We start from the raw sequence: 20,730 nt of genomic DNA on the forward strand, positions 1-20,730 counted from the left end.
CCACTGACGCAGAACACGAAAACGCAGGAGGGAGGTAATAGCATGGAGGGGGACGGCACATGCAACAGCGTGAGGGAGGGACCAGGCATCTTTGGCAGCCACATCCGCCAGTTCGTTTCCCCTAATACCCATGTGCCCCGGCACCCAGCAGAAGGAAACTTCCTTCCCCTGCCGTTGCCGGTGGAGTAGGGCATCATGGATGTGCTGGACGACCGTATCCGCTGGGTACAAGTGTTGCATGGTCTGAAGGGCATTCAGGGAGTCAGAACAGATGACGAACTTAAGACTGGGAACACATCTCATCTGCTCCAATGCCCGCAAGATCGCAAACAATTCAGCATCAAAGATGGTAAATGCCGCAGGAAGCCGTAACTTGACGACCCGATCAGGAAAAACAACAGCACAACCAACAGAGTCCCCCTGTTTAGAACCATCCGTAAATACTGGTACATGGTCGGGATGCTGGTTTACAATATCATAAAATAAGGAGGTAAAAACAAACGCAGGAGTGCAGCTCCTCCGGTACTCTGACAAGGCTAAAAGGACGCTGGGCCTCTGGAGCAACCAGGGAGGCAGGCGAGTAAAACCTTGTCGTTGGGGAGCCACACGCTCCACACCAAGGGACTCAAGCAAATGCTTGGCACGAATCCCAAATGGTCTCGTTGCCCTGGGACGACTGGAAAAGAGACGTTCCATAGGCGGTCGGGCAATGGTAGGGTACGCAGGGGAGGTAGGACAGGCAAGGAATTGACACACCCGTCGCACCATGAGGAGTTTCCGCCGGATGACGTGCTGCGGTTCCCCTGCCTCAGCACACAGGCTGGGGATGGGACTGGTACGGAAGGCACCAGTGGCCAGCCTGATACCCTCATGGTGTACTGCGTCAAGAATCTTCAGATACGAAGGCCTTGCTGACCCATACACTGTGCAACCATAGTCAAGACGCGATTGGACGAAAGCCCTATAAAACTGCAGCAGACGCGCCCGATCGGCTCCCCAGGACCGATGGCTCAGACACTTCAAAATATTCAGTGCCTTCAGGGCCCGCACCTTGAGGTCTTTAAGGTGAGGCAACCACGACAACTTGGAATCAAAAGTGAGGCCCAGGAACCGCACAGTGTCGCTAAAAGGAAGAATGGTGTCCCTCAGACGCAATTCAGGGGAGGTAAAAAGACGTCGAGAACGATTAAAATGAACACACACACACATTTGTCTGCAGAAAAGGTAAAACCCGTCTTCGCAGTCCATGCCTCTAATCGCTGTATCGTAAGCTGCAACTGCCAACTAGCAGTAACAAGACTGGAGGAAGAACAGAAAACTTGAGTGATTCCAGTTGCTTTTCTATTCCTTGGACACTTATTTCGATGTCAGCCATTTTTTCGTTTGTGCGATGATTTAGAGAAGGAACTGCAGTGCGGTCTTCCTCTGTGAAACAGCTTTGGAAAAAGGTGTTTAGTATTTCAGCTTTACGAGTGTCATCCTCTGTTTCAATGCCATCATCATCCCGGAGTGTCTGGATATGCTGTTTCGAGCCACTTACTGATTTAACGTAAGACCAGAACTTCCTAGGATTTTCTGTCAAGTCGGTACATAGAATTTCACTTTCGAATTCACTGAACGCTTCACGCATAGCCCTCCTTATGCTAACTTTGACATCTTTTAGCTTCTGTTTGTCTGAGAGGTTTTAGCTGCGTTTAAACTTGGAGTGAAGCTCTCTTTGCTTTCGCAGTAGTTTCCTAACTTTGTTGTTGTACCACGGTAGGTTTTTCCCGTCCCTCACAGTTTTACTTGGCACGTACCTGTCTAAAACGCATTTTACGATTGCCTTCAACTTTTTCCGTAAACACTCAACATTGTCAGTGTCGGAACAAATTTTCGTTTTGATCTGTTAGGTAGTCTGAAATCTGTCTTCTATTACTCTTGCTAAACAGATAAACCTTCCTCCCTTTTTTATATTACTATTAATTTCCATATTCAGGGATGCTGCAACGGCCTTATGATCACCGATTCCCTGTTCTGCACTTACAGAGTCGAAAAGTTCGGGTCTATTTGTTATCAATTGTTTCATTAAGGCCAGTGATGTTATTTTATTTCAATAAAGCAAACCACATTTGATGACAAAAAATGTATTTTGTTGCAGACGCAAGGCAGGTTTAAAATGTCTTCACTGCTTTCAGAAATAACTTTAGAAAAAAGTAGGCCTCTTGAAAGAAAAATATAAGGTGGGGAAGAGTTGCGTAAACCAACACTATAGGTGACCGCCAACAAAATGTTGCTTCTACTATGTATGTTATTGTTGGTTATTACCCAGTATGTTATGTCCATAATTCTACAGGTATTGTGTGCTATTTCCTTCAAGAAATTCATGAGTACATAGTACAAACTGCCAGCGATGTCACAATTTTCTTCTTCTTATCATCCATACTTTCTAATATACGAACTTCTTTCGAAGTGCCAAAGGTACTACATAAATAAAATTTCTATAAAACACTACACTGTACAATGTATTTGCGGTGAGACAGTTGCAATTCTTGAAATCCATCGCCCATGGCCTCTGGCCTGCTGAGGAGCACCACAGTCGTGGGTCCGTGGATAAACCATGGAAATCCACCACATTATACCACACACGGACAGACCCGGACTGCAGGCAGATTGGTTAGACTAGATCCGACAGGCAAGGCCTGCACATGAGTAGGAAACTATGGGCTTGAGATTGGCAGGCCCTATCTGTTAGAGATACCCACAGAAATGGCCTGTGGTTTTGACCCATCATGGAAGTCCACTCATGTGGCCAGCTATTCACATGTCACAGACACCATTTTGATGAAATGAGACCACAGTCATCACCCACAACAGATAACTTGGGCAAATAGTCTGAGAATCAGTACTAATGAGGATAGGTAGCAACTCACTGTAAAGATGATCGCTGAGCCACAGACAGACACACAGAAAAGACAATCACTCTCTCACAACTAAATTTTTGGCCATAGCCTTTGTCAGAAAATGAGAGCGCGCGCGCGCGCACACACACACACACACACACACACACACACACACACACACACACACACACACAATCACGCAGACACAACTAGTACGCACATGACCGCTATCTTCCACCATTGTGTCAACAATCTCTCAGAATTAGATCCAAACAAATCACTCCTCACACCTCTCACCGGCAGCTGCTAGGCTAGCCGCAAGTAGTGGTGGCAGCACTGATTGCAAGCTGGGGGGAGGGGTAGGAAGGGGAGAAGCAGTTTGAATGATGAAGTAGGGAAGCGGCACACGTATTCTGCTGCGCCCAGCCAGTGATGAAGCGCGATATCTCAGTAAACAAATAATTTCATGCTACTGAGACAAAAAGTGTTTTTCCAGTTTTTTTTCCTTTTTCCCCCCCTAATTTCCTTGATACGTTTGAAATTCGCTGATATATCCTGATTTCCAGAACTTGTGGAACCCTGGAAAAGAGAAGCCACTGAAAGAATATTACACGTGCAGATGGAAAACCAATCCTAAGCAAAGAAGGGCCAACAGTATGGTGGAAGAAGTTTATAGCTAGGGTCTACACATGAAAGGTGAACTTTAGGGCACTATTATAGAAATGGAAGAGGACACAGATGAAGATGATATGGGAGATATGAAACTGTGAGAAGGATTTGATAGAGCAGTGAAAGACATAAGTCAAAACAAGGCTCTGTGCGTAGATGACATACTGCCAGAACAACTGATAGCCTTGGAAGGGCCAGCCATGACAAATTCTTCCACCTGGTGAGTGCTAGATGTATCAGATAGGTGAAATACACTCAGACTTCAAGACGAATATAATAATTCCAAGCAAGTGCTGACAGGTATGAATATTACCAAACTACCAGTTTAATAAATCATAGTTGCAAAATACTAACATGAATTCTTTACAGAAAAATGGAAAAACTGGTAGAAGACAGCCTTGGGGGAAGACCAGTTTGGATTTCGGAGAAATGAAGGAACACACAAGGCAATACTGATCCTATGACTTATCTTAGAAGATAGATCAATGAAAGGAAAACCTACATTTGTATCACTTGTAGACTTAAAGAAAGCTTATGACAATGCTGAATGGGGTACTCTCCTTGAAATTCTGAAGTTTGCAAGGGTTAAATACTGGGAGTGAAAAGCTATTTACAACTTGTACAGAAAACAGATGGCAGTTACATCAGTTGAAGGTTATGAAAGAGAAACAGTGGTTGAGAAGGGAGTAAGACAGGGTTGTAGCCTACCCCTGATGTTATTCTACCTGTACACTGTGCAAAAAATTGAGGGAGAAATAATAAAAACTTTGGGGTTTGCCGATGACATTTTAATTCTGTCAGAGACAGCAAAAGAACTGTAAGTGCAACTGAATGCAAAGGACAGTGGTGTTGAAAGGGGGTTATAAGATGGACACCAACAAAAGCAAAACAAGGATAATGGATTGCAGTTGGATAAAATTAGATAATGCTGATGGAAACAGACCAAGAAATGAGACACTGAAAACAGCAAATGAGTCTTGCTATTTGGGCAGCAAAATAACTAATGATGGTCAAAGTAGTGAGGATATAAAATGTACACTGGCAATGGCAAGAAAAACATTTCTGAAGAACAGACATTTGTTAATATCAAATATTGGTTAGGAAGTCTTTTCTGAAATCATTTGTTACAACTGTAGCCACATATAGCAACAAACATGGATGATAAATCATTCAGACAAAAACAGAACTGTGGTGCTACAGAAGTATGCTGCAGATGAGATGGGTAGACAGAATAACTAATGAAGAGTTGCTGAATAAAATTGGAGAGAAATGAAATTTGTCGTAAAACTTGACTCAAAGAAGGGATTGGATGATGGGACATATTCTGCGACATCAAGGGATCACCAATTTAGTACTGGAAGCAACTGCGGTGGGGAAAAAATCATAGCAGAATACCAAGAGATGAATGCAGTACACAGATTTAAAAGGATGTGGGTTACAGTATTCATTCAGAGACAGAGAGATTGCACAGGATAGAGTAGCACGTAACGCTGCATCAGACCAGTCTTCACACAGGATAGAGTAGCACGAAACGCTGCATCAGACCAGTCTTCAGATTGAAGATGACAACATCAGCGTGTCAAATATCCTTCCAACACAGATGAATGACTGATAAATGGTGTAAAATTTTTATACTGGATTCCAAAGTACGCACATTCTTAGCAAGAAAGACATTTCTAATCTTATTGAAAATTATAGAGAATTTTCATTTGGGTATCAACCGTTGAAAATTCTGAAAGATCTTTTGCATTCATATCAAAATGTTATGAATGTCTGCTCGTATGACAAGAATAACAAGCTTATATCCCACAGACCATCAATAGTTCATCTTGTTGATTAAATCACATACCACTGTTTATTTCTTACATCATTCAGTCAAACACAAACTATCAGTCACTTCATTATCACAATACAGATCTCCAACTAGCTCTTAGCATATTCACACACTTCTTGTCATTAATTAGTGTTTCTCTGGTTCTACTAAACAATGTGAGCCATCGGTATAGTCTACGAAGTCTGTTGGCATTTGTTATGTAGATGGATGGGGTCTGTGATGTTTCACTTTGATATTTCAGTAGTATGTCATTACTGTGTTTCGTTTACGATAGGATGTTTAGTCATTGCATTTGTTGGTTTCGATCATATGATTGACTGCAACTATATAACCTATGTCCTGTAGCATTAACAGTCCTTTGAGGGGGCAGTACATTTGATCACACTGCATACAACTGATAACCAGTTCGCCAACCCACAGCTAAATTATCATTCAATCTCACCTAGTCCTCCGGATTCATTACAGATCAGTATGTCACCACAACTATGATTTAGTATTCACATTCATTAGTTTCACCAACTTACAAATAAATTGTGATCTTTCAACTCAAACTACATCTCTGTTGATCCACTGTGGACATGGGACAGTGGCTGGTCAAATATTTAACTCAGAAATTCGCCAAAAAGTTGTGCAAATTAAAAAGTTATTTTATTTTATTTTCACTACCAGTTCCAGCAATTCAATATGCCGTCTTCAGGCCCCGTATGCACCTTTGGTCCCAGCATGCCAATATTGATAGTTTTTGAGAGATGCATATGGGCCTGAAAATGATATATTGAATTGCTGAAACTGGTAGTGAAAATAAAATAACTTCTTAATTTGCATGGCTGTTTGGAAAATTTCTTTGTTAAAACAAACTAGATCTCTTGCTGTGTTGCTACAACTAATATTTTATGTTCACATTAATTGGTATCAGCATCTCACAAGCAAACTGTCACATTCAAATCTATTTTTGACCTCACATTACTCTACAGATCAGTCTGCCACCACAAACTACATTCCCAAAAATAATAAAGAGACAAAATAACTATGGCAGTATCAGGATTTCTGTGTGTTTGTACACATATGATGTCACATGCCACTGCATCATTATACCACAGTAAAAGCTGATGCTCAGTATTTGTAGGCTCAACTGACCCGCAATTACCACCAGTGCACATGTGGTGGGAAGTTTTGTAAGCTGTAAGCCAATGCTCAGAGGTGAATACCCAAGCTCTATGCAGCTTCTCATGGAATTATGATAGTGTTGATGATGAGCTGGATGCTGTATTTGGATATTTAGTGCAGTAGCCCTCCTCCTGACACTTAAAAGCAGCAAACCTTTTACCAGCAACAGTTTCTGTCTCTCCTTTCCTCTCATTTCACATAAACGTCCACAGAGAACACATTCTGCCGATGAAAAAGCACCGGGGGAGGGGGGAGGAGTTAACTTAGTACACAATACAAACACCCATGACAAAAGATAGAGTTTTGAACTAATGGATAATCGTAATTCAAAAACACCATTACTGTAAATCAAATGTACAAGTCAATAAATAAAACTGCATTTACATGGGTAAGTATACACTGGTGCCCTAAAAAATTATTCCTTCTCATTTTGACTAATACCACTGTATATTTCCCCATACACTTCACTAAAAATTACAACTACATAAGCCTGAAGTATGAAGAGGTGAATGATTTGTGTATATTTTGGACTTGGTGGACGAGTGATTACTGCTGTTAATCGTGATTATTAGACTTAGACACTAGACGCTATATTAACTCCTGTTACAGCATGATAACGTATGGAAGGCTAAAGATAAATTTTAAATACTAGTACATTTATAATTTTTAACAAATTAGTACCTACAGTCGCAAGGCAAACTGGCCTAAGCAACTGAATTTAATCACACAGTGTTCCTACAACAAATTAATAACTGTAGCTCTGTAGTGTACATCTATGAAGTTCTCAACAAACAAAACATATACCTGCTGCATGCATGTTCAATTTATAATATTAATTTGCAATTACGAATAATCGAAAATTTTTAAATTGCAATTAATAAAAATTTTGACAGTTACAACAGGCAATAACCATGTTTAGTACAAAAAACTACTGATTAGTTAACTGGATCCACTCGTTACACATGATTGAATTTCTATAAATTAAAGCCTATGCTATGGACGAACGAAAATAATATAAACCTCATAAATGTGGAAACTCATTACCATTGACGGTCAAAAGTTCGCGATACAAATATTTGAAGATACGTGTTATTTGTCGCAGATCCTTATAAAACACAATCTTGAGTTAATATCACAGTACATATCTTATGACTGAATTTATGTTTCACATTAAACGTTGAAGAAAACCACGAAATGGTGAACAAGGCGAAATGTCGACCCACATAACATTACTTGTCTAACGCTACATTGCAGCACTTCAGCAGACAAACATTGTTTCGCCGCAGCGCATATTACTATTCATTTGTTTAATTTTGTACTCAACAGTGCTTCCATCTGTTGGAAATGAAATTCTACTCGTTGCTATCATTCCGCCAAATAAGGGAAAGGAGGTGGTGTGGAAAGAGGGTGGTTACGAGAAGAGAGGTAGTGAAATATAAGTTGCTCTGTGCAATTCATGTAAGGAACCTGACATGTCTTACTCCAACAGTAAGTGAAATTTTAGATGCCATAGAAGTTTATCGTATTTAATTATTTTGCCATTGTTAACGATTTGTTATACATAGCCGGCTGCTGTTGTCAGATGTGCTTGTTGAGTGTTTACTATGAGAGATCGCATAGGATATTTCTTCCTCTAGATTATATATAGATGAACATTTAATTAGGAAGACTACAGAATTCATTACTTAAAAGCTGTTTCCAAACTCAAAAGCTGCTTTTACCGGGTAAGTTCATTTAAATCATTTTTTTTATCACGAAACTGGCCGTCCCACATGTACTACTGTCAAAATAATGCAAAGCAGTTTGAATCTAACCCATCAGTAGCGGATTGGGTAGTTATAGCTACATAAATGGAGCTGGTGCGTTAACAAGCTATGGAAGCTGTTTAACACTTGTCGTTGCTGCGAAATTAGGTCGGCATTACTCAAATAAAAAGTTTTGAAAGTTGTAGAATTAAGTGTTGAAATGGAATTATGTACATAATATTTTGTTTCTTTATTAAAAGTTGTGCATTATGGTTATGCAGTGACAACGGCCCAAATGTGAACATTAAACAGTTATTGGTACACTGTGCAGTATGACTTTGTAGAAAAAAATTGTCTTTCGTTTTACAGAATATATTTTTGCATCCCTTCCGAGAACTCAGAGGGGCCAACCAATTGTTCTGGGAGGAGATCCAAAGGGAAAAAATTTTCTTTACACTAATGGAAATAGTGTTATAATAAGAAATATCGAGGTATGTAGAAATGTGAATAATACAAACGTTCTCTTAATAAGTTTTATTTTGGAGGTTCAGAATTACCACATAAATGGACAGAAGACCACAAAGTGTGCATTATTGGTGTATCATATTTGTTCCATCATTTTTTCTCATGATTAAAAACATTTCAACAGATACTGCTTTCTTGTCTTAATGACTTATTAGCTAATGTTTTGGCAGGAAAGTAACATAACAAAGTAGGTTATAATCTTCCTGTCAGTTCAAGAATATTGAAATATTTAATTGTGTATTTTTCATCATGATTAGCTACAGATCAAATTGAATTCATGATCAGTATAATATTTCCAGGGTACCAACCCTACAATGAGAAATTTGTCGTTTTTCATTGCTGCAGTTCAGTATATGGAAGCTTTAACATTAAACAATGGAAAATTCAGGATGTAACAATATTATGAAAGGGATAGTTGCTCCTCACCATATAGTGGAGATGCTGAGTCGCTGATGAGTAGTTCATAGTGTGGCTTCAGCTGCCAGAGACTATAGTCTCGTGTGTGTGTGTGTGTGTGTGTGTGTGTGTGTGTGTGTGTGTGTGTGTGTGTGTATATTTTTGACAAAGGCCTCGTTGGCTGGAAGCTTATTTTGTGACAGTCTTTTGTATTGTGCCTGTCAGTGACTTAGCATCTCTGCTATATAGTGAGTAGCAACTACTATCCTTTTCATAATGTCGTTACGTAGGTTTAACATTATTTAAATAATAATTTCTTTGACTAATTAGTTATCAGCATTGTTATTGTACAATCTATCTATGTTTAAGGTAATTCTGGTTCTTTATCATGATAATTCCCCCAAATATTGCATGCGTATGAGGCAGAAATGGGAGCTAAAGTTTGTTAAAGGCAAACCACATGCCATGCTTGCTTGCCGTATAGAACAGATAGTGGCATTGCATCAACATACCAGAGGCAGCCATGAGAGGATAGTATAGGAGTCATTCGATGGCAGTATGTTAACCAAATGAAGGGAAAGAAAAATTGCTCAGAAATATCTTGACTCACTTTTTGTGTTCATATTGACATTTGAGACATCCATATAATTGATACGTTAGCACATAGTTGCTGCTGTTGTTTTATGTTTTCACCTGAAATATAAAATATTGGTTGTGGTGAGAAACAGATTGATAGGCACTTTGAGATCTAGTTCAGTTGGAAGTTGATAGTTTTATTTGCCATGCATAAAGTGAATAGCACAAATAAGCTGAAAATGAGTTGCTAGAAATGTGAGAGATTACTATGTGCCCTATGTGCTGTGTTAATTTCATACAGTGTTGTACTTTAATGCAGCAAACCGAGTATTTGTCACCAACAATAAGATTATATTTAGTTCTGAATGAGATTGCTGCCATGTTAGTTGTGTTTCTGTTATTGAAAGCTACTAGTATCACCAATATGCCATTGGTTACTGAAAATACACTGCTCCTTCAGCTTTTTAATCCTTAGATTGCTTACATGGCATTACCAATGTATTTTTCAAGGTAAGTATAGGGATTGCTTTCAGGTAAATCTCAGAACAGTGAATGAGTGGGCGGGAAAGGCGGAGGAGTATGCTCATTGGTACCCTGTGGTAGCTTGTTATATTAGCTTACCCAGGGGTGCTAGGCTGAGCTGAGATAGTCTATGTAGTTACCTAGCTCTTCCTGCGAAGAGAAGAAACTTGAGAGATTCAAGTGTAAAATATTAAGAGTGTGTGTGTGTGTGTGTGTGTGTGTGTGTGTGTGTGTGTGTGTGTGTGTGTGTGTGTGTGTGTTTTTTTTGGAACTGGGGGGGGGGGGGTAATTCACTTGGGATTCGACATCTTCACTTTTTTCAGGATGGACATGGGAAAATTTCATATATTTAATACGATGTTTTCCTTTCTGTTTTAGAATCCTGCAATTTCGGACATTTATACTGAACACTCCTGCACTACGAATGTCGCCAAATATTCTCCCAGTGGATTTTACATAGCATCAGGAGGTATGAAAATCCTTAATATCATAGAGATTTTGTTATTTTTATCTCTAATTTTATGTAATTTTCTGTTTGCTCTGGGAAGCAATGCAGAGGCAACCTTTCACTGTAAAGCACTATTCTCGTTTAGCATAAAGGATTGTTTATTTTTGTTCCCATGAACTAGTTGCTGTTTCAGTATCAGTACATTACTAACAGCATTTAATACATGCCTGCAAGAGCACAAGCAGTAACAATTCAAAGCAGAAGCAATGAATAAGTATGATAGCAGAGAGTAAACAAGAGTCAGCAGTAACACTGCAGTGCATAATGACATCACTTCATCACATTTCAGTACTCCCCCCCCCCCCCCCCCCTTCTCCCACCCCCTCCAATTTCTTACAGTATTTTCCATTGAAATGGACATGGAGTCCACATCATATAAAGACAGCTGGAGGAGCAAGCAGTTCTCCCAAGTTTGCTGTAGATTCATTAGGCACTTTGTCCGGCGTATGTTGTGGGTTGTCAGTAATGATGGATGGAGGGGTGGGTGATTCTGCCAAGTTTGTCATAGATTCATTAGAAATTTTGTTCATTGTCTGCTGTGGCTTGTCTGGTTTGCAGGTAACACCATAGGAGGTGCAGAAAGCAGGTTTAAGGGGATCAATGGAAATTGTAGTTGAGGCATGGTAACATTGACCTTAAATATATTCTCATCTCAATGAAGGACTGTGAACAGTACTTCATGGTGGCTTGTGCACAGCATCATGTCTAACAAAAACCTAGTTTCATTTACAAAAGATCAGCAAAAATGAAAAGGCGGCAGGTATGCTACTCTCAATGTGACTGGACATAGTTGGCGAATGTGCGAACATAATTTTCGAACAGAGTCTGATGCCTCAGTCAGGTCATTAGGCACCTTGCCAAATAATTAATGAGGCAATCAAATTGGTTGACTATAAAACAGTTCTGTTGCTGTGGTGTGAAGATCTTCCTTGATGGAAGTACATATACCTAGTAGGACAATTTGTAGAGTTTCTGTCCAATGTTGTGGTTCAAGGCATCGTAGAAATACTTTTAATTGGCAGTTTAAATGTCCAACTAAGCCATTTGCTGCTGATTGATAAGCTGCAGTTCAGATACATTTCATGCCCAATAATAATAAAACAGTGAGCGATTTGAAAAAAAAAAAAAAAACATGAGTCAAACTGCCTGCAGTGGTTGGTGGTGATAGGGAGAGGCTCTCTGAAAAAGGTGATCCATCTGTGAAAGGATGTGGTTGCAGTGGTTTCAGTGGTGGCATGAACCATAGGAAAAATTTCTGGCCAGTGGATAAAGCAGTCGGTGGCAGTTAGACAGTAGATGTGTCCTTCGGACGGCAGAAATGATCCAACAATGTCTGTGCGCAGATGTTTTAATTGTTGGTTGGACAGAATGAAAGTGTCAAAGAGATGTACTGATGTGACGAGGAATCTAATTACGCCGAGAGACTGTACACTGGTGCACAAAAGTTTTGCAGTCCCTGTCCAAGTTTGACCATACACTAACTTGTTAACAAGCCTCATTATACTCTGGACTTCAGGATGGGAAAAATTATGCAGTGACGAGATTGCCTGTGTTGAAAGTTCATTGTCACAGACATACGTGTATTTGATATAGAATCATCATGATACATCACATTTGAATGAGGTATCTGGATATGATGAAGACGTAATAAGATGGGTTTACAACTAAGTCTTGCAGCTTGCTGTTGTGTTGTGCGAGGCAGGTGCTTTGTAGTCCACATTGCCTGTAACTGTGCCTGTACAGGAGAGGACATATGCTGATGTAATCAGTTCCCCATTGACATGGGCGATATGTGTCATATATTGTGCTTATGTAGCCCAAGAGCCATTGTTGACATAATGATATTTTCTTTGCTCTCTGACGAAAGCATATTTTAACAGCTTGTAATCAGTGACTGGTGTAAACTGTTGGCTTTCAGACATTTGGCAAAATTTCTGTGTGGAAGTGTAAGGTGCATATAACTCGGTTGTATGTTGACCAGCTCTGCTGCAGTTGAGGTATCTTCTGACTGAAGAATGCCAAGGGCTGACAGTGTTATATATTTGTTGTTTAAGTACAGCACCTATTGCAACTGCAATCCATCAACTGTTGAAGTGAGAGACACTTGTACATTAGGGTATCCTATAAGTGCAACCTCAGTGATATGCTATGTCTACACATTAAAGGCAGTTATTGCTTCATGAGTCTACTGTAATTTGCAGCTTGGTTTCAGAGTACCACTCATAAAGTCATTCAGGGGAGCTTGCCAGCAGTGCATGGTTATTCACAAAACGATGATAAAAGTTAGCAAGCTCAAGAAATCTAAGCAACTCACAGGCTGTATGTTAAGATGTTAGTGACTTCCACTCTTTATCTACTGTGGCACCTGAACTGAGTGTTAACGGTCTGCCTCAGTAACTGAACTTTGGATGCTCCAAACATGTGCTTTGATGGATTGAGGAATAATTCATGTGAACAGAGGTGAGTGAATACTTGCTATTATGTGTTCCAGATGTTCTGTTTTGGTGCTAGACATCACCAAAACATTGCAGTATAGATATAGCAGGAGTTGAGGTTGCGTGTGACTTCACCCATAAAACACAGCAAAGTTTTGCAGCGTTGCATTATCCAAAAGGCATACTAGTAAACTCAATAGGCTGAGTGGAGTGCAGTCAGCAGTCTTGGATATGTCTTGTGGAGCAATGGGTATTTGGTGGAAAGCATGTTCCAAATCTTTTCTTGAGAAGGCAATTTATTGTGGTTACTGAATGAGAAATCTTCACCATATGGAACAGGATACCAATCTTGAATTGTTCGGGTATTAAGTTGCCATTTATCATTGCTTGGGTGCCATCCTTTGGTTGTCTTTGGAACTAGCTGCTGTTTCAAATATAAAAGATCCCTTTGGTGAGCATAAGAGAAAATTCTTGTGTTGCTACCTTCAGTTTTTTTGAGATCAAGTATGAACTGATGGTCCTGAAATTGTGAAAATATAATATATTTTTGAGTGCTGTACGGATCTTAATGTGGGTATATGTCGAATGATCTACGGGAACTGTTTAAGGAGATCTAAATATAGAGAATCATGCTTATAGTAATGTTGTCTTCACAGCTTAAATGTCTACAGGTAGCAAATTAATGCTTGTATCAAAAAGGTGGCAGTGGTAAAGGACCAGTAGCAGGTTGTAAAATGAAATCTGCACCAAGGGTGGGTATATTATATCTGCCACAATGAATTGCCACACAAATTCACAACAAAAGGTTAAGTTCAGTGAATATGTCACATGACAATATGTATTGATTGTGGAACCACTGGAAGTATAGAGACAAGTTGTCATAGCTACAGTGAAGTAGTCGAAAAGGATGGTGCATAAATACATGAGCATCTATGGCCCCTAGAAACTACAATTTTGTACAATGGTCAGTGACACAGTCAACGACTGCAGTCTGGAAAGCCATATCAGCCATTATTGACTTCCCTAGCCCTAATGGGAAACACTGAAGCTCAAATAGTCATAGGTACGGAAAGCTGGCTAAAGCTGAAACTTTTTCAAACAACATAACATAACGGTAGCTCAGATGGTAGAGCACTTGCCCGCGAAAGGCAAAGGTCCCGAGTTCGAGTCTCGGTCGGGCACACAGTTTTAATCTGCCAGGAAGTTTCATAACAGCGCACACTCCGCTGCAGAGTGAAAATCTCATTCTGGAAACATAACAGTGTTCAGAAAGGATAGATTAAATACAGTTGGTGGTGGAGTATTTATTACTGTCAGAAGTATTTTACCTTCTAGTGAAATTGAAGTAGATGGTTCCTGTGAAATAGTAAGGGTAGAAGTTATACTTGACAATCAAACTAAACTATTAAGCTGCTGAACAGTTCAATGAAAACTTGAGTCCCATTTCAAATAGATATCCAACTCATACAATTACAGTTGGTGGTGAATTCAATCTACCCTCAATGTGCTGAAAAAATTGTGTGTTTAAAGCCAGTGGCAGGCATAAAATGTCATCCGAAATTGTGCTGAATGCTTTCTCAGAAAATTATTTTGAACAATTAGTTCATGAGCCCAAATGAAGTGAAGTGTAAATGGTTGTGAAAGCATACTTGATCTCTTAGCAACAAATAATAATGGACAAATAGGGAATATCATGACGGATACAGGGATTAGCGACCACAAGGCAGTTGCTGCTAGGCTGAATACAAAGTACATCTAATTAAAAAAGCTGATAAAAATTCTCTTAATGCCTTTTTAAGAGACAGTGTCCACTCCTTCCAATCTGATCATGTAAGCATAGAAAAGATGTGGAATGATTTCAAAGAGGTATTTTTGATGGCAATTGAGAGATTTATACCAGATAAATTAGTGATGGTACTGATTCCCCATGGTACACAAAATGGGTCAGATTGCTGTTGCAGAAGCAACGAAAAAAGCATGCCAAATTTAAAAGGACACAAAATCCCTAAGATTGGCAAAGTTTTGCAGAAGTTAGAAATATAGTGTGTACTTCAATGTGAGATGCTTTTAATAATTTCTCCAATGAAACACTGTCTTGTAATCTGGCAGAAAACCCAGAGAGATTCTGGTCATACATAAAGCAGACCAATGGTAAGACGCAATCAATACCTCCACTGTGCGACAACAATGGTGAAGTCACTGACGACAGTGCCACTAAAGCAGAGTTATTAAACACGGTTTTCCGAAACTCCTTCACCAAAGACGACGAAATAAGCATTCCCGAATTCAAATCGAGGACAACTGACAAGATGAGAAAGATAGACATATATATCTTTGGTGTAGCAAAGCAGCTTAAATCACTTATTAGAGGCAAGGCCTCCAGTCCAGATTGTACACCAGTCAGGTTCCTTTCAGAGTATGCTGATACAATAGCTCCATATTTAGCAATTATATACAACCTCTCACTCATAGAAAGATCCATACCCAAAGACTGGAAAATTGCTCAAGTCACACTAATACGCAAAAAGGGAAATAGGAGTAATCTGCTGAATTACAGGCCTGTATAACTACAGTTTGTAGTAGGGTTTTGGAACATATACTGTACTCGAACATTATGAATTACCTTGAAGAAAATGATTTATTGATACATAGTCAGCACCGATTCAGAAAATATCATTCTTGTGAAACACAACTAGCCCTTCATACTCATAAAATAATGAGTGCTATTGACGAGGCATATCAAATTGATTCCATATTATATTTCCAGAAGGCTTTCAACACCATTCCTCACAATCATCTTCTAACCAAACTATGTGCCTATGTAATATCACCTCAGTTGTGTGACTCAGTTCGTGATTTCCTGTCAGGAAGGTCACAGTTCGTGATAATAGATTGAAAGTAAAGTAGAAGTAATATACAGTGTTCCCCAAAGAAGTGTTATAGGCCCTGTAGTATTCCTGGTCTACATTAATGACATAGGAGACAATCTGAGTAGCCATCTTAGATTGTTTGCAGATGATGCTGTCATTTACCATCTTGTTAAGTCATCAGATGACCAAAACGAATTGCAAAATGATTTAGATAAGGTATCTGTATGATGCGAAAAGTGGCAGTTGACCCTGGATAGAGAAAAGTGTAAAGTTATTCTCATGAGTACTAAAAGAAGACAACTAAATTTTGATTTTTGATAAGTCACACAAATCTGAAGGCTGTAAATTCAAGTAAATACTTAGGGATTACAATTACATATAACCTAAATTGGAAAGATCACTTAGATAGTGTTGTGGGTAGAGTAAACCAACAACTGCGATTCATTGGCAGAACACTCAGAAGGTGCAACAGGTCTACTAAAGATGCTGCTTACACCACACTTGTCCGCCCTATCCTGGAGCATTGCTATGCAATGTAGGATCCGCATCAGGTGTGACTGACGGATGACAAAGAAAAAGTTCAAAGAAGGGCAGCTCATTTTGTACGATCGTGAAATAGGGGAGATAGTGCCACAGACATGATATGTGAATTGGAGTGGCAATCATTAAAACAAAGGCATTTTTCGTTTCGAGAGGATCTTCTCATGAAATTTAAATCCCCAGTTTTCTCCTCCGGTTGCGAAAACATTATGTTGGCATCCACCTGCATAGGGAGAAATGATCATTAAGATAAAATAAGAGAAATCGGGGCTCGCACAGAAAAATTTATGTGCTCGTTTTTCCCGTGCGCTGTTGGAGAGACGAACGGTAGAGAGACAGCTTGGAGATGGTTCATTGAACCCTCTGCCAGGCACTTTATTGTGAATAGATGTACGTATGTCCCAGCTGACACAAGTAATAGCATTTTCAAGCTTCAGAGCCAAATTGTCTGTGGTACCATCACATCTTTTTAGTTGATGGGGAATAGTGGCATTTCCTCAGTGAGCGTTGGTACTGCAACGATCAATGGAATGTTGTGTTTGAAGAGCAGCAATCTTATGGTTGTCTCGGTGCTCTGTGCTTGTAATGAGGCCAAAGAATTGTGTGATTGTGGTTATATGGCTGCAGTACCTACGGGTGGATGCATCTCGATAATACGGTCTGCTTTTTGTCTTTGTGTCGGGGTTGTTGCGACATACAGTAAGTATTTTCCCTGTGAGAGATGGTAGGTGCAACAGCTAATTGTTTTGTAGAATATCTTCATAAACAGCATTTCTCGCCAGGGTCCATAGGCAACACAGAAATTGTGAAGGGCTGTGATCACCTGACTAAGTGTGGAGTATCTTTTCTAATTTTTTGACTCCAGGTTGACACAAGTAACTGCCTGGAGCCTTTTTAATGGCAGTGTATTTATTAGCACCTGGAGGTGAGGCCAAAATATCGTGGACTTACGTTGTCATGCCATTAACAGCCTTGACATTGTAATTATACTTGCTTCATTGGAAGTTATGTGGGCTAACAAAAACGGGCTTTCGGATTATGCAAATCATAGAATAGGATTTTCTTGCTGGAATGGTGGTGGTTTGACTTATGTCTCGTGGCTGAATTCAGTCACATCGACAGTCGGCATTAGATAGTTAACATTCAGTACATGCAGGATGTGTGTCACAGTTGATGCAGGATTTTCGTATGTAGTTTGTTATGCAGCACAGCTGCTGCTCACCAAAAATGTCGTGGTTTTAGTATAACTATTTTATTTGCAACATTTACATGTGCACACAAGAGTGCAAACAGTTCTAGAAAAAAACAAGTGAACATTAAAAGCAATGATTAAAAATAAGGTCAGAGAGTAAAAAGGAGTTGGCAATAACATTGCAGTGAATAATGACATTCCTATCTAATTCCACTGAGATGACAAAAGTCATGGGATACTTCCTGATATCATGTCTGACTTCTCAACAAGTCCTTGGAAGTCTCTTGTCAAGTCCTTGTAAGGTCCTTGCTGAATTATTGAGCCATGCTGCCTGTATAGCTATCTATAATTGCGAGATTACCAGAGCAGGATTTTGTGCAAAAACTGATCGCTTGGTTATGTCCAATAAATGTTCGATGGGATTCAGGTTTGGTGATGTGGATGGCCAGATCATTTGCTTGAAATGTCCATAATGTTTTTCAAACCACTTGTGGACTGATGACGTGGTGCATACATCCATAAAAGTTCCATTGTTGTTTGTCAACGTGAGGTCCATCAATGGCGGAAAATGGCCTGCAGGTAGCCGAACATAATCATTTCCAATCAGTGATCAGTTCACTTGGACCAAAGGACTCAGTCCATTCCATGTAAACACAGTCCACATCATTATGGAGCTACCATCAACTTATACAGTGCCTTGTTGACAAGATGGGTCTGTGCTGCACTCGAGCCCTACCATCAGCTCTTACCAACTGAAACCATTACTCATCTGGCCAGACCACAGTTTTCATTCATCTATGGTCCAACTGATGTGGTCAGAGCCCAGGAGAGGTGTTTCAGGTGACATCGTGCTGTTAGCAAAGGCACTCATGTCTGTCGTCTGCTGCCGTAGCCCGTTAGCGCAGTATTTGGCTGCACTGTTATAATGGTTATGTTCGTTGTACATCTTACATTGATGTCTGTGGTAATTTCATGCAGTGTTGCTTGTCTGTTAGCCCCTACAACTCTTTGCGAACGTTACTGCTCCCAGTGCCTTGAGGTAATGCTTGAAATTTGGTATTCTCGGCACTTTCTTGATACTGTGGCTCTTGGGATTCTGAATTCTCTAACAATTTCCAAAATTCCTGTCGTGCGGCCGTAATCACATTGGGAACTTTTCACATGAATCACCTGAGTACAAATGACAGCTCTGTGATTGCAGCACTCTTATATACATGGTACTACTGCAATCTGTGTATGTGCATATCACTATCTCATGTCTTTTGTCACCTCAGTGTATAGCCATGTTGGCATAGAACTGGTGCAGATGATACTTCCTTGATTATCACAGTGTATTTCGGCATCTCTAACATCTGACCCTTGGTATCCCTTCACAATCATTTCTCGAATGTTGTGTAACCTCATAATTATATAGCTCAGAGTGTTTCAGCAAGTCTGCAGATTCACAGGTTACTTATTCATTACATGAATACTACTTCCACATTATTAAACCGCATGTCTATGCTATTGAAGCAACTTTTCAGTGTGCAGTTGCAATCATCCCACCACACTTAGCATTGCTGTGATTTGAACCCGAGAACTATGATGTTTTGATTAGTAGTCAAAGACACTGTACTAGACGACAGGTCCTGCACAGTAATAAGGCATTTTATATTCAGCATAGCAGTGAGCAATAGCCAGAGAGCAGAAATGGTCAACGCAGTGGGAGTGTTGGTCCCTATAATGTGCTCTGCGAATGGAAGATCCCAGAGAACCGAGGCTTGAAAGGTGGGAACCAAGCAAAAACTTGCTTGCTAATCGTTTTGGACAGAATTACTGTCTGAAATATCAGAAAGTGAAATAAATTATGACTGAACTTTTATTACACTTCTTTTAACATACAGACAAAGAAGATTGCCAAACTTTAGAGAACTGCCATAGCAAACTGCTGAAGCTTATAGTGGTTCAGCTTGTGCATATTCTGAGACACAGAATTCTGATAGTGGCTATGTTTATTGTTACTTTAACATTCAGCTTGGACTAAGAGACGTGGCTGTTTGAATTCATTTTATGTAACCACTGAATTTGATTTTCTTTGTGATGCTCTGAAAATTGAAGTATCGTATGCTTATTACATCGAACATTTATTTATTTACTTATTTAATCATTTACTTTTTTTTTATTAATGGCTGGTATTTAAATAGTTTTGCTGCCAGGAAACTAAAGCAGACTGTAACTTTTTATTGTGTGTAACTGTTCTTTACAATTTCATTTAATAACTATTTTCAGAGATAATAGTTTCCAGCTAATTTATTATTTACGAAGATAACTCTACTTATTAACTAAGATTATCAACTTGCTAACTGTTTACTAATTGCTGATGAAATCTCAATTCTTTCTTCACCGCACTTTACTTCAAAATACATATAACATGAGGTTTACAGCTTCTCTGGCACTAGCATAGTGTTTCTGGAATCCAGAAATCCATGAAGAGGTGAAATAGTTTTTACCACCACACTGCCCGGGTATGGGAGTGCCTCAGGTCAGTGTCTGAAAAAACACCTAGTGGCTGTAAGTACCAAGTGGTCGAGGGGGGGGGGGGGGGAAGAAATGATCAGTTGCATTACTAGCCAGTAGATGACAACTGGGGTAGTTCAGCCATATAATACAAGCCTTTTTATCCAATGCTGCCTCAGTGACTTGCACACTGATGATGAAATTATGGAGGACAACACGGCAGCATACAATTGTCAGAAACCTCAATACAATTGGTCTAGGATAGCATGCACACATTGCTCCTAGCTTACAGCACCTGAGGTCTTTGTCAACTGATGTGAAGTCCACGGTGCCCATGGTGCGGATGCAAAACCAAACAACCCTCTATGCCCAA

At 39.7% G+C, this 20,730-nt stretch overlaps 2 protein-coding genes across 3 annotated transcripts in view; one reads left to right on the plus strand and one right to left on the minus strand.

The window, feature by feature from the left end:
• LOC126469696 (cyclin-J) overlaps window positions 1–7,826 on the minus strand; it is a 48,422-nt gene extending 40,596 nt beyond the window's left edge. For both annotated transcript variants that reach the window (XM_050096878.1, XM_050096870.1), the window contains exon 1: window positions 7,597–7,826. In XM_050096878.1, coding sequence (XP_049952835.1) covers window positions 7,597–7,599 — 3 coding nt within the window. In that variant the 5' untranslated portion in view covers window positions 7,600–7,826. The remainder of the gene's footprint in view (window positions 1–7,596) is intronic.
• Window positions 7,827–7,897: 71 nt separating this feature from the next.
• LOC126469690 (actin-interacting protein 1) overlaps window positions 7,898–20,730 on the plus strand; it is a 166,407-nt gene continuing 153,574 nt past the window's right edge. Inside the window, exons 1-3 of the mRNA XM_050096856.1 lie at window positions 7,898–8,040; window positions 8,667–8,788; window positions 10,695–10,785. Coding sequence (XP_049952813.1) covers window positions 8,025–8,040; window positions 8,667–8,788; window positions 10,695–10,785 — 229 coding nt within the window. The 5' untranslated portion in view covers window positions 7,898–8,024. The remainder of the gene's footprint in view (window positions 8,041–8,666; window positions 8,789–10,694; window positions 10,786–20,730) is intronic.

Source organism: Schistocerca serialis, chromosome 1 (genome assembly GCF_023864345.2).
Source record: "Schistocerca serialis cubense isolate TAMUIC-IGC-003099 chromosome 1, iqSchSeri2.2, whole genome shotgun sequence".
NCBI lineage: Eukaryota > Metazoa > Arthropoda > Insecta > Orthoptera > Acrididae > Schistocerca > Schistocerca serialis.